Source organism: Scomber scombrus, chromosome 8 (assembly GCF_963691925.1).
Source record: "Scomber scombrus chromosome 8, fScoSco1.1, whole genome shotgun sequence".
NCBI classification, from domain to species: Eukaryota; Metazoa; Chordata; class Actinopteri; order Scombriformes; family Scombridae; genus Scomber; species Scomber scombrus.
Genome location: NC_084977.1, coordinates 24,418,611 through 24,433,571, shown reverse-complemented (window position 1 = coordinate 24,433,571; position 14,961 = coordinate 24,418,611). Strand labels below are relative to the sequence as shown.

Sequence of the window (14,961 nt, the reverse complement as noted above, 5' to 3'; positions counted from 1 at the left end):
AATGGAGCTGCAGTCTTGGTTTCACTGGCACCACCCAGGTGTGAATGTATGTAACCGTATGGATGTGAATCAGGGTGCTGGAAAAAGAGCATGGCTGCTTAGCGAGCACTTCCCTCAATAAATAATGAGGCTGGAAAAAATTTAATTGGACAATGAATCAATGTCCTCAATACCTTGTTTAGGTTCTGTGGTGAAGCTGGCCTTACTGTTTAGATCTGGATTATAGATCGGGTCTCGGAGGGAAAAGCCTCTCCTTGTAATTAACTATTATAAAACATTACACAGAGGGCCCGTGGTGTTGGTGTGTAAAATAAAAGGCTTGAAAAGCCATCCACTGTTTACACAAATAGCAACCGCATTTGGCTCTCTCTGCCTGGGATAGCTGACATGCACAAAACACACACAGACACACACACAGAAATAAATGGAAACCCTCAGATGTCTCACAGCGATTGGCTTTTTGTAGATGTCTTTCTTTTCCATTTATCTCCTTAGCCATGTTTATAAGTTATTGCTACCTCACTGGACAGGTTACAGATACTTTCCAACTGTGCTGTTGCATGAATTCCTCTCAAACTCGGCTTTCAATATTAGTTGAGTGGGAAGAAATTAAAATATAGAAAAGCAGTGAGGGGCGATTTGTGATTTGGGCTGAGCTGGTTTGGTTGGGGCCATTTTGACCGGTCCAGAGTTGTAATTTGCCCGGCGGGGATCTGGCTGCATTGTGGTGGATCGTCTGCTCTCCCTTGTCATTTACTTGTCTGTGTGTGGCTTTATGTTAGTGGGGATGTGTGTGTCCACCATCTTCTGTGACGCACAACCAAACTGCCTGGACACTTTCCAGCCTTCACCCTGTATCTTGTGTGTGTGTGTTTGCCTTTAGCTCGAGCTCCATTTTCATATTCAGATTCATTACATCCAGAATGGTAACAGCCCAATCAATCAACCATCCCTCAAAACATTCATCTGCTTCTCAATGTGGCAGCTTTTTTTTATTGCAAGACTCTCCCCTTACAGCTGCACTGCCAGACATGATTTTCACCTAAAGAGATGAAGCTCTTTGCCAAAGGAAAAATATCTGAAGATGTAGCAGTTTGTGAGTTTGTGGCTCGATGAAGGGGTGCTAAGCTGTCTGCAGGCACACCGCAACACGAACTCATTATTACTGATTTCCACATTTTAGTAGGAAATTACATATTTGAAGGATAAAATCTGCTTAAACCTGTATTAAGCTATAAATGTACTGTTACCATATCTCTGTGGAATCAGTATATATAGACCATTGCTCTGTAGTTCTGTGTGGGTGTGTGTGTCTCCATGTCTGGAAAGCCCATTAAGATTTGTACAGACAGGGGTAGAGGGAGAGAGCTGACCTTGGCCCTTCAGTCACTTAACACTCCTCAGAGAAAGGGAACCTAATGACCCCATACTCACACCATGCTTACACACCCTTGAATTATTAGGGCAGGGTGATTTGTGTTTTTTTGAGCCCTAATGGATGTCCATGCATTTGTGTGTATGCATGCTTGCACCCTGTTTTTAGCTGCATCTTTAAAGTGTTTGAGTGACCTTTTACAGTTTGTAGAGTAATAAGTGCAATGCACACACTGTTGCATTGCTTTTTAACTACCTGACTCTCACCAGCAAATAGGCAGCAGACATGGTTGAATGCAGATGAAGCATTAAGCCTCAAGAGACTCTATTTTACAGTTGGACACAATGTGAAATGAAGCAGCGCATTGCTGTTTTTCATAAAGTGGAAGCAAACACATCAATGCATTTAAGGACAAAGTAGAACATGTATATTACATTACCAACAAACAAATTTGTCAGTCTCCGTGTTAATATTTCAGAGACAAACGCAATGTTTAGTGAGTGCTTCTTTCATTTGAGCTGCAGTGAGTGTAAAGTATGAGGATGTAATCTCAATCAGCCAATATCTACAATATGGTTCTTTTGTGCTCAGTTGTGTGCGAGTGTGAGTGAGTGCATGCCTAGTGGCATCATGCACTAGCCCTGTATATTGTGGTTGTGCCTAGACTTAAAGTCCCCATATGGCACGACTTAAAGCACATGACACAGTGATCTCACACTGAGCGAATAGCCCACTAGTCAGTGTGTGTGTGTGTGTGTGTGTGTGTGTGTGTGTGTGTGTGTGTGTGTGTGTGTGTGTGTGTGTGTGTGTGTGTGTGTGTGTGTGTGTGTGTGTGTGTGCGTGCGTGCGTGCGTGCGTGCGTGCGTGCGTGCGTGCGTGCGTGCGTGCGTGCGTGCGTGCGTGCGTGCGTGTGCGTGTGCGTGCGTGCGTGCGTGCAGCAATCGAAGCAGAACGAGGAAGCAGGAGAGAGATAAATGTATTTACAAAGATGGGTGAGAACAGAGGATGACTATATAAACTGGGAAGGAAGGAAAGGAAAATTAGAAAAGGGCCAAAAAATCAAGAGTCACTGAAGGATGTAAAAGTTGTATAGTTGTGAAAACATTATCATCAACCTCTCTCTCTCTCTCTCTCTCTCTCTCTCTCTCTCTCTCTCTCTCTCTCTCTCTCTCTCTCTCTCTCTCTCTCTCTCTCTCTCTCTCTCTCTCTCTCTCTCTCTCTCTCTCTCTCTCTCTCCCTCTCTTTTTGTGTGTGCATATGTTTCAGATTATGGCTCGTGATGACAACTCTCTGCCATAAACAGGAATAAAGTCAAACAGTCAAAAATTCATTCTTGACACAGTTTACATTGATACTGTGAACGAGGATGTGGGTGTATTTTAGATCTTTGAGTGTGTGTGACATATCTTTATCCAAGCAAAGGCAGACTTCTTGTTTAAGGACCAGCAACAAGAAACAGTCATTCCCTCCACAAAAGTGCATCTAGTTGGTTTTGTGTCATATTCAAATATAGCCTGACCTCTAGTGGCGTTTCTTTGCATTGCAGCGTCTGTATCTCCATCTGCAGAAGTTTTCTCGCTCTTCCAGCTGTACAAATGTTGCCTGAGAACAAACTTTACATTTTCCAACCTGTCCTCTGTCTCTCTGTATGACTCAGGGACGATTTTGATGAAGAGGGATTCTGCCAACCGTACAGAGGTATTGCCTGTGCCCGCTTCATCGGTAATCGCAGCATCTTCGTCGACTCGTTGCAGATGCAGGGAGAAATCGAGACCCAGATCACAGGTGAGAAACAGGCAATCCATTTTAGTATGTTTTGTTTTCTGCAATATCAGATTTGTTTTATGCTTACATTTCAGCATAAATAGTTCAAATGTACTTATACATGTAGTGTGGATGGCTTTCATTCATAATGTTTTTATATTATTTTGCAGCATAGTTGTATTTTAAACTATTTTAGATTCTATATATATGTAATTTTTTCTGAAGTTTCATATTATGTACAAATGTCTAATGCGCGTTTGGTGACGATTCAGACAAACTTTGGCATATTAATTTCAGATTTATACTTTTATTCATAATTATAATATATGCATCAATGCCTGATCAGCAAAGCCTTGCCTCAGTTTTAAGGTCAAACTCATCTTTCCATCTCTGGAAAAGCTGAAGTTCACTAGTTCAACCAACATTCAGCAGTTCTGTCTTGATTTTAAAAAAAACCTTGTCTTCACGTTTGTCTTCATAACCTGTTAACAGGCCAATAAAGCATCTTCGTAAACCTGACTGTCTGAATACACTGAATCAATCAAAATCTTTTGCAAATGAGGACTGTTTAGAAACTTTATTAATATCTAGAGGAAAGTAAACAGGACATCACTCAAGTAGTTCAAAGAAAGTTCAGCTAAGTTACCACACTGTATAACGCACACATGGCACACATACTGTTTCAGTCTCTTATACATGTCTGCGTCTCTGCTTCCATGTTTTGTTATGCATGTTTGCATGCATATATGAGAGGTCCGTTTAATGTGTATGTTATTGATTACATCCGCACAGCTGTCAGCTGTGAACGGTTCAGGGACAAAAGGGCCATGAACCCAGCCTCTAATCTGAAACATCAAGGACGAGTGATAATTAAGATTTATGATGCTGCAGAGTAGTAATAAGCCTACAGTAGGACTGTAAATCATGCATTAAAAAGCTAGAACATGCACATTCAGTAGCCATTTGCTTTCTTAAATTTAATGTCACCTTTACTGATCTTGAATATCATTTTATTCAAGCAACATGTGCTTTGGATTTGGAAAATTGCCAACTTTACTTATTCACTTTTTAATCGCCTGCCTTTCCTCCATCCCCTACAGAGCTGCTTTACTGATAATCACAGCCACAGAGAAGCATATGTTTGCAATAACCGTCCCGTATGACTATGAATCATACAATCATACATTTAAAGCTGCAGGTTTTTATTGTCAGTCATCCTCTTTGATCCTCCATGTGTGTAAATGTTCAGAGAGCACAATGTTTATTTGTTATCTTTCAATCTGTTATGTTAAGCTAAATATGGAAGCAATGTGAGCACAACATTGCTTTTTAGACTTCTAAAAAATGGATGAGATTAATATATTAGGATAAATCCACAAGAACTTTTTGTATCCTAACTCTAACTATGCTTCAACTGTTCCAAGCCGCCTTCACCATGATTGGGACTTCCAACCACTTATCCGATCGTTGCTCCCAGTTTGCCATCCCTTCCCTCTGCCACTTCGCTTTCCCGACTTGTGACCGCAGTTCAGGAACTGACAAACCTCGGGACCTGTGTAAGGATGAGTGTGAGATCCTGGAAAACGACTTGTGCAAGACAGAGTATATCATCGCCCGCTCAAACCCCCTTATACTGAAGAGATTAAAGCTGCCAAACTGTGAAGACCTGGCTGCCTTTGACAGCCCAGAGGCTGCCAACTGTCTGAGGATCGGCATCCCCATGGCTGAGCCCATTAACAAGAGTAAGACATGTTTTCCCACCAATTGTATTTTATTGGTTTTGAAATTTTTCCTTGCTGGCAAATCAAAAGATGCCCCAGTATCGGAAACATATTCAACTTTTTTGGCCATATAGATTTAAACATAGAAGGAATTTGACTGCATTTTTTTGTAGCACAACATCATACAAAAGTTATTTTAATTTAAACGTACATTTACAGTGATAGAAGTTACATAGTTAAAGACACACTGTATGCATACATGAATGTCCAAAAGTTAAATTAAACAAAAGAGTCTGAAGATAGGATGCTCTGAGCTTTGGTTGCATAAACACTGAAAAATCTGTTGCCAATTTTTGATTGCACTCATAACTTCTATGGTTAGCCGAGTATGTCTGGATTTGATATTCCTATAAGATAAGATGGAAATCTAAAGCTGTGTGGTATGCTTTGTAGAATATTTCATGGCACTGAAACATATTTTGTAGGTAAAACACGATTTAAGAAAACTAATTCACACATACTCAAACACCTACTGCACACTCTCACCTTGCTCTCCCACAGATCACAAGTGTTACAACAACAGCGGGACAGACTACCGTGGGACCATCAGTATGACCAAATCGGGGCGTCAATGTCAGCCGTGGAACTCCCAGTACCCTCACAGCCACACCTACCTGGCCGTCCGCTACCCAGAGCTGAACGGGGGACACTCGTACTGCCGCAACCCCGGGAACAAACATGAGGCCCCCTGGTGCTTCACGCTGGATGAGGGGGTCCGCATGGAGCTCTGCGACATACCTATCTGTGGTGAGAGATTTGAACATGTGCCTGTACTCGTTCGTACTTTGTGATGTTGTCTTTGTGACACGTGCAAATAGTTTGTTGGCTGGCCAAAAGTTCAATAAGGCATGTCTTAATAAAATGAAACATTCACTTTAACATATGGAGTCATGATGACCTCCATCAGATTTTTTTTAAATCTCCAAAGTATAATTTAATGGTATTTAACTGCAAATTACACAAATAAAATGTGTAGGAAACTGCTAATGTATTGTATAATTGTTAATCATGACAATTTTATTATTGTCACCAAAATGCGAAAGTATGGCAAACCTATATCTGTATACGTTTATCTCATTTTCATGTACAATAATCTATACATCTGATATTATTCTCCTTTTTCCATCTATCACCTTAGACCATAAGGAAAAGTCTGGCGGCGGCAACATGGAGATCTTGTACATCCTGGTTCCCAGTGTGGCGATCCCGTTAGCCATTGCCTTGCTCTTCTTCTTTATTTGCGTGTGCCGCAACAACCAGAAGTCCCCCAGGCCTCCTGCACCCCGCCAACCCAAACCAGTCCGTGGACAAAATGTTGAGATGTCCATGCTCACAACTGCATACAAGCCAAAGGTACGGTTTGTGTGTGTGTGTGTGTGTGTGTGTGTGTGTTTAAGTGTGAGGTAGAAAGATGCTGGGAAAGAGCGTGCTTCCCTATTTGACTTTTCTTAAACAAACAAATATTAACCAGATGCACATTTACAGATTTTTTGCTTGTCATGCTGCAGCTCATAAAAACAGGCTGAGTATATCATATCTATTTTGGGAGTATAAACTATAGCCATCTATTATTAGTTTTTCATATACATTTTTGATATGAAATTTGAGAGTTTAAAACATCTGCTAAATATATAACCAATGTTGTTGTTTTTACATGAACACAAAACAGTTTTGTGGATTATACCTTTAATTTTTTTTACTAAATAACTGTGATCAAGGTATGCACTGAGCAGGACATTTTCAGTGCTCTCTGGTTAACAAACTTTGTAATAGAGACTTGAATTACATACAATACTGCGTTAATATCAACTATAAAGTGTCAGAAAACAATGACACACACCCATCACCATTTCCTGAAGCCTGAGGTGACTTGTTTTGCTTGACCAACAGTCTAAAACCTAAAGATATTTAGTTTACTGTCACATACAACAAATAAAAGCAGCAAATCTTCACAACACCCAAAACTGTCCAGTCAATGAGTTACTTTGTCCACCCATATGAGTTTCTGTTTACTGCACTTGGTTTGCTTGTAAAACATGAACGTGAACATTAACAAGGTTAAAACTAGAAAGCAGTAATGTTTTCTAATGTCAACATTTTTTGGTACAAACTACATGTGTGAAAGCAAACTTAGCTTCAGGAAGATATCTCACAGTATCATGTCACCACCATCTTTGTCTGCCACTTTCTCTCAGAATATATCAGACGTGCAAACTCAAGATGCTAAACACACACGCATAAATATATACTCACACAGCATTTTGGACTCTTCTGTGCTGAATCTAAATGAGAACTCCTTTGCTGTGTTTGTCTTTTTTGAAGTCATAAGAGCAGACTGCAGAAGGAGTCAAAACACTGGCACAGCACCCCATGTGTCAACTGGGATACCTCACAGCATGCTGTGGTTACTGGTGTGTGTGTGTAGGTGGGTGGGTGGGTGGACATGACCTGTCTCAGGCAAAGCTTCAGATCTCTATCATCAGAGCCCAGCAGGTCCAGGAATGTTCAACTGCAGCACTTTTCCCCTCTGTTTATTTCTCTCCCACCGTCTCTTGTCTTCTTGCACATTGCTCCTTCACACTCTTCCTCTCCTTCCTGCTCTCACTTAATCCATCTTTCTTTGTTGCTCTTCCCCTGTCTCTCCCTCCATCCCTTTACTTCTAGAAGTCTTTTTCATCTTCCCCTCTCTCTTCCCCCCTCCCCTCTTTTACAGAATGTCTTTGTAATGTAGATCATCAAGCCACTGCTCTGCCAGCCAATACATAGCTCACATTAGGATCATATTTCTTTTAAGGTTGCACACTCAGTCATATCATGTCTGTTTATCTTTTTCCACATAATTTTTGGGGTGGTGGTGGGTGTGGGGGCTTATCTAGACAATGTGTCTGCCTGTTGCAAACCAGAGCTTGTTGCTCAAGGTAATGTGTATAATATTACCATCAACAGCTGTAGACGGAACCGCAAAATGTCACAGAAGCGTCAGAAACCATTAATATCTTTGGTTTATTTTGTTTTTTTGGAATGGAACAAATGTTTCTCTGACCTAAAGAGGGAGTCTCTCCTCGCTGTGTTTAGATGACTTTGTATCTGCAAAGAGTCAGGTTTACAGGAGATCAAAGAGAAAGTGACAAGCATGCAGTCATGGAATTATACAGAGGATTTTAAATGCTCTTATGGACAAAAGGGGTTTCTAAATTTGGTTAACACATAACAGACCACATTATGATCCATTTTAAGCAGAAACATCTTTTACCGGGGTGCATTTTCTCACCTGTTTTCCAGTATGTATATCTAAATACTGGAATTTACAATACTAGTGTGTGATTCCTACCTTTTTTGATACGTGGTAAAATGTCAAATTATCATATCTTTCCCCCTTTTTTTGTTCCCGTATCTTCAACTTTGTCTTGCTTAGACTGCTACCCAGCAGGCTTTGCTACAGGGTCACCCAGAGGCCATTCCCTGTGACAATCCATTTAGACACACATAAACACACACACACACAACCTGCAGTGGTGTGAGGAGGATCTGAGGGTTTGGGTGTGGGGAGGAACGAAGGGGTGAAACAAACCCATAACTGAAAACATCTGTGTCTCTCATAACATCAGCAGGCCCCCACACTCCCTTCACACACACTCATACACACACACCACCCCCCTCAGAGCTCACACAGGCCTGTGTGTCTCTCCTGCTCGCCGAGGAATTTCATTATTCATCTCAGAGTTCCTGGAATCTGAAAATCTCTGCCAACCTCTCCTCACCTTTTATCTTCTCCCAAGTACAGCTACACACACACACACACACACACACACACACACACACACACACACACACACACACACACACACACACACACACACACACACACATCTACTGTAGCTCTCTCTTATGCACATACACACACACACACACACACACACACACATACACACACACATACACACACACAATCCCTTCTCCTTCAGTGATCACTTGGACAACTCTTAGATAGATAGCATTTAGCTGAAGTCATAAAGGATAAACAACCTCATCCATACACTTATTTACACACAGTCACACTAATTCCCTGATTATTCATCTTCTAGATGAGCATATGACCTCTTTTTTACCTCTAGTAGCGCTGATAAACAGATTTGCATTGTGCACGCTCGTCGGTGATGCGATACACGATCTTACCAATCATTTCATACTATTTCACTGATCTGTAGTTGACTCTAATGTGCCAAGAGAAGAAGAAGACTGCCAGCCAGTAAACAACTATGTAAATGATGCAGGATTTCAAATACTTTAAAAAATCAGTTTTGCAAATGTTTTATGAGGAAGGAAACTGAGTAAACACATTTGTATTGGATTGGATACACAATGAGTTTTGGAGAGGAACAGTGAATGTAAACAGAACTTTTGTTTGTATACAGAACTACACTGTGAACAATTAATACTGTGGTTTTGAGGAGTTGTTAGAGATGGCTCAACCCTTAAAGAATGACACAAAAAACCTCTCTTTGGTCCAGGATACGTCTGGGATTATTCTACAATTTTCCCATTTTTTACAAATCCAATGATCCATAACTTTATACCCCACAACTTCCCTAGTTGTCGTACTCATCTCCATGTCCAGTCATTCGCCTCAATCTGTAAAAATAGATCACAAATACAATATAATATTTCATTTATAAATGAGGAAATGATTTTACTAAAACAGCTGAACACTCTAGTTTTAGCAAACAACACTCAAACAGGAGGAGAGTGCATTTGTTGTTCTGGCTGTGGATTAATGTGTAATCACAACAATTCAGGCTCTTTTCGTTTGTGACACCTCAACACACGAACCCTTTTAATCTTTTAGCACTTTGTTAATTATTTCACTACTTGTTGTTTGTGGTATTCCATATGTACCTGTCTACTTCCAGACATTTCTTACTTGAATTTTTTTTTTAAAAATGTAACTTCTGTCCAGCACTCTTTCTAATTGCACTAACTTTTGAGAATTTGTACCACAGCTCTTTTGAGTCACTGTCCCCTAACATTTGATTATCTTGAAATCCTTTTGTGTCTCTCCTTTTTTTTCCCCCTCTCATCATTTCAAAGTAAGAACTACATTTGATTAAGTCCAAGTGAAGTGTGAAAAGTCTGTGAACCTGTTAAAACCCCACAATTGATCTCAATCCAGCTGGATTTAGCTGCAGAAACAAACCCAGCAGTGTCATCCCTCACTACAGCTTTTGTTGTTATTTCAGCAGCCTCTCTGATTCTACAGTCTTACTGGCAAAAGAACTAATTGCTTAGTCTTCCTAAATGAAGATTGTCTGTCAGCTAGATGACATTTTTAAGCTGTAAATGTGTTGCCAGATTTCAAGATTTTCCCCACTTGGCTTAATGAGAGTCATTAGGAGCTGATGTAATGGATTGAATCTGATTATGGCAATTATCAACACTCCAGGCTGCAGTTGTATTTATCTTATATGCATTGCCATGCTCACACAAAGTCAGACACATATTGGGTGTTGTATTAGGCAGTTTGCCTGTATCGAGTTAGAGGCACTTATGTAACCTTAATGTCAATAGTTTACCTTTTCCATACAAGGATAATGATGAGGAAAATGAACTGGCCTAACAAAGAAAATAATGATCTAATCCTTCTCTCTTCTCTTTTTCTCTCTCTGCAGAGTAAGGCTAAAGAGCTTCCCCTGTCGGCTGTGCGTTTCATGGAGGAGCTTGGAGAGTGCACTTTAGGGAAGATCTACAAGGGGCACCTGTATCTGCCAGGCATGGACCAGGCACAGCTGGTGGCCATAAAGACAATGAAAGATATCTCCAACACGCAGCAGTGGGGGGAATTACAGCAGGTACAGAATGGATCCCTGCCCACAAAGCTTTATGTGTACTTCCTCTAATTTCGTTGCATTTAAAGAAATACTCAAAGCCTTGTAAACATATCCCTGATTGGTGAGCCAGTAGATCAGGGTTTTCAAACTCATTTTAGTTCAAGGGCTACATACAGCCCAATTTGATCTCAAGTGGGCTAGACCAGTAAAACCAGTAAAACCATTGCAGAACTACACAACACAACAACTGATCCTGGCTACCTTGGTAAAAGATTTGGATAAAAAATGTGTCCAAGCCCACCGAGGCAAATTTGTCCTTCAAATCTGAATCACATTGCAAGTCAATTATCTGAAGTTAGATGTTCAAAGATCAGTTCCAGATCAGAAGTCTTGACTGTGAATGGTCAGTGAAAATAGGCAAAAACAGCTGTGCATTTCATTGAAAAAATGGAATTACTTTTCTGCATTTTTTATACTTCGCTAAGTTATCCAGTGGACTGGATTGGACCCCTTGGTGGGTTGGTTCTGGCCCGTGAGCCGTATGCCTGCAGTAGATGATTCACTCGACATAAGGAGTAGATACACTCTAAGGGATAATAGGCAAGTGTTATCTCAAAAAGAAGAAAATAACAACCTGTCACAGCTCTAAGGCTAAACAGCCAATAATTTGGAAATACATGCTTCCAACTGGCATTTTGTGCAGATTGGAGACATGAAATTTGGTACTAAAACACGTTAAATGTTGTTATAAACTGCAAGACGCTTCTTTCACGGTGGAAAGATCTCTCTTCCCACAAGATGTACAGCGTGTCTAGTTATATTTCCACAGAAAGTAAATGTGGTGGGTGTTGGGAGAATGTATGTCAAAAAATCACAGAACAGCTGATGGATGTTCGCTTGAAATAGCTCCAAAAATAAACTGTGACTTTTGGCGGCCCTGTTCAGATAAATTTAGAAGGGTTCAAATATAATCATCACTTTCCATTTGACTTAGATGTGAACTGCCCGCATTTAAAGTGATAAATATGATATAGCAAGCATCTTTTTTTTTAACTCCCCCAAATTTCTTATCTAAACAAAGCAGCTGCCTTTCTTCTTGCTCAACATTCACCCATCCGTTTTGGTTCCTAATACAGGAGGCCGCAGTGCTGACAGAGCTACAACACCCCAACGTGGTGTGCCTGCTGGGTGTGGTGACCCAGGAGCAGCCTGTCTGTATGCTGTTTGAGTTTCTCCCTCAAGGCGACCTCCACGAATTCCTCATCATGCGTTCGCCACACTCTGATGTTGGCTGCAGCAGTGACGAAGATGGCACAGTTAAATCCAGCTTGGATCATGGAGACTTCCTGCATATGTCCATACAGGTGAGATCAGAAAGCAGTTTAGCCTTTAAATGTCATCCAGGGGTATGTCAACCATCCCCAACATAGTTGCATCTAAATCCTATCAATAGTATACATTTTTGGATATCCAGCTTTCATTACATAACAGTCCACTTCCAGAGCATGAATGGGCATTAAACTCTCTGGATTGAACTTTTAAAACTATGCTGTTTGTGCTGCTATCAGCAATCATAAGCTGAAGTTTAAACTCTGTAGAAATCTGGCAAAACAGATGACAGTTGTGAGATGAAATAAGTAACTACATTGTTCTTTATTGCATCAACGATGTATTTTTTGCCTCTATTGTGCTACAGCCCCGATAAATGGGTACCTTAGCATTTAGAGCAATTGCCCGTACCAAACTGATGGAAAAACAAGACTTCTCAGAAAAATTTACAACCACTGATGAAACAAACTTTTACTATTGTTGAATTATCCAGGAGACTCCCCATGCTGCCAGTTTCTTACCTGTTTAAGCTGCAGTCACTGGGATTGTCATATATTAAATGTTTTTGTATTAACTATTTGGAAATGCTGATGAGTGGAGGGTCTTGTGCTTGCTTGGTCAACAACAGCACACATTTGCTTCAACCTTAAAATTGAAATGTGGTTAACTCATCTCTCCTCCTACTGTTTCCTTTGTCACATCAAATTAATCTTTAAATTACTTTTTCTAACTAATGTAATCCAGGTGGCTGCTGGGATGGAGTACTTGGCCAGTCACTTCTACATCCATAAGGACCTTGCAGCTCGGAACATCCTAGTCGGTGAACAGCTGCACGTCAAAATCTCTGATCTGGGCCTCTCCAGAGCGATCTATTCCTCAGACTACTACTGCCTCCAGCCTAAAACCCTGCTGCCCATCCGCTGGATGCCCCCTGAGGCCATCTCCTATGGAAAGTTCACCACAGACTCAGACATCTGGTCGTTCGGAGTGGTGCTGTGGGAGATTTTCAGCTATGGCCTGCAGCCATATTATGGCTTCTCCAACCAGGAAGTGATGGAGATGGTGAGAAAAAGGCAGCTGCTGCCCTGCCCTGAGGACTGTCCACCGAGGTATGTTTAGTTTAATGTTGAGACCTCATACACCTTGTAAATGGTGTAACTTCTATTTAGCTTAACCTTGTGTTTGAAAGCACATACTTTTTTTTTGTTTATCACCACTGAAGACCTTATTCTTCATCTCAATGCAAAAAAGGAAAAAACTAATGATAGCTAGCAGGTTTCCATTTGCACCTTCACAGATGTGCAAATGAAAACACATGAATCAATCAGCTGTTCAGATGTCATACATTGTTACAAAATTCAGTCACTAACAGTTTTTAAATGTTGATTGAAAGCTTACTGATGGAAAAAATTAAACAAAGAATATAGTAAAATAAAGTTCTCAGTCACATTTGCAAAAAAATGATGTTCCACAAAATGATTTTACTTAATCTCCCTTGTTTGCTTATTTTTTCTGAAATGTTTACTCAAGAAAGAATCATGACCACAATGTACACATTTTGCTTGATAAATAGCTTAACATTAATAAATTAGTCAGTTAACCTGTTGAATCAACTGACTGATTTTAAAAAGTAATGTTTCAGCACTATTCATCACATGATTAACTAAGTATTCATTAACACCATCCACGCAAATAGTGAGTTGGAGTCATTAGCAGTGCTTATGCTGTTAAAAGTATAATGTCTTCAAAAATAATTGTGACATAAATAACCATAAATGGTAACAAATTAACTCTGTTGTCACTCAGGTTTTATGGTATGATGACTGAGTGCTGGCAAGAGGGACCTGCACGGCGACTCCGATTCAAAGACATCCACGGCCGCCTGCGAGCCTGGGAGGGGCTGTCATCTCACGCCAGCTCCAGCACACCGTCTGGTGGCGGAGGCAACGCCACCACTCAGACAACCTCGCTCAGTGCCAGCCCTGTCAGCAACCTGAGCAACCCCCGTTACGCTGCTGCCGCCGCTGCTGCAGGATACCTCTACCCGGCCCAGGCTATTCCCACATCAGGCCAGATGGCTCCGATTCAAGCCTGGGCACCCATGACTGTGTCGCAAACCCACCCACGCTTTATCCCCGTCAATGGCTACCCCATCCCACCAGGATACGCAGCTTTTCCTGCTCACTTCGCTCCCCCGGCCCCACCTACCAGAGTAATCCAGCACCACCTGCCCCCTCCCAAAAGCCGCTCACCCAGCAGCGCCAGTGGCTCCACCAGCACGGGTCACGTCAGCGGCGTCCCCTCCACCACGGGCTCCAACCATGATGCCAACACACCGCTGCTGTCTCACTGCATCATGCCGGGGAGCGGAGGGCCAATTCAGATGTATGGACAACTATCTCAGAAGCAGCTGGACCACGCATCACAAACAGCAGCGCTGCTTGCTGCTGATTCCGACGTACTGATGTACAACGACTCAGTCATCACCGCAGATCTGTAGATAAATAGAGGGATACTCACACTTTTTTTTTTTGCTCGGGACCCACATTTGAGAAGTTTAGCCTCTCACCAAGGGACTGGTCTAAGAATTATACTCTGGTCATGTTGATACTCAACAAACAAGCTTGTGAGAAACACTGCCGCAGCTACACAAGTATACACACAGCTTTGTAATGCCTTATTGTTTAAAGCAAGTGTACTTACTATCATGGTTTGAAAATGTTGTGTTATTATTTTAACCTCTGTGTAAATACGGTACATAGGTCCTGAATGAATGAATGAAATACAAAGATATATATTCAAGAGAACATTTTATTAAGGAAACTTGTTTGTCGGTGGACAAAAATGTGCTGTACATGTGTACAGTAAAAACTACATTTATAAAGAA

General features: G+C 41.1%; 1 protein-coding gene across 1 annotated transcript in view; it reads left to right on the top strand.

Moving 5' to 3' along the window:
* ror1 (receptor tyrosine kinase-like orphan receptor 1) overlaps window positions 1-14,710 on the top strand; it is a 128,335-nt gene extending 113,625 nt beyond the window's left edge. The window contains exons 5-12 of the mRNA XM_062424498.1: window positions 3,033-3,160; window positions 4,564-4,881; window positions 5,422-5,667; window positions 6,059-6,273; window positions 10,587-10,766; window positions 11,882-12,109; window positions 12,819-13,183; window positions 13,881-14,710. Coding sequence (XP_062280482.1) covers window positions 3,033-3,160; window positions 4,564-4,881; window positions 5,422-5,667; window positions 6,059-6,273; window positions 10,587-10,766; window positions 11,882-12,109; window positions 12,819-13,183; window positions 13,881-14,574 — 2,374 coding nt within the window. The 3' untranslated portion in view covers window positions 14,575-14,710. The remainder of the gene's footprint in view (window positions 1-3,032; window positions 3,161-4,563; window positions 4,882-5,421; window positions 5,668-6,058; window positions 6,274-10,586; window positions 10,767-11,881; window positions 12,110-12,818; window positions 13,184-13,880) is intronic.
* The last annotated feature ends 251 nt before the right edge of the window (window positions 14,711-14,961 follow it).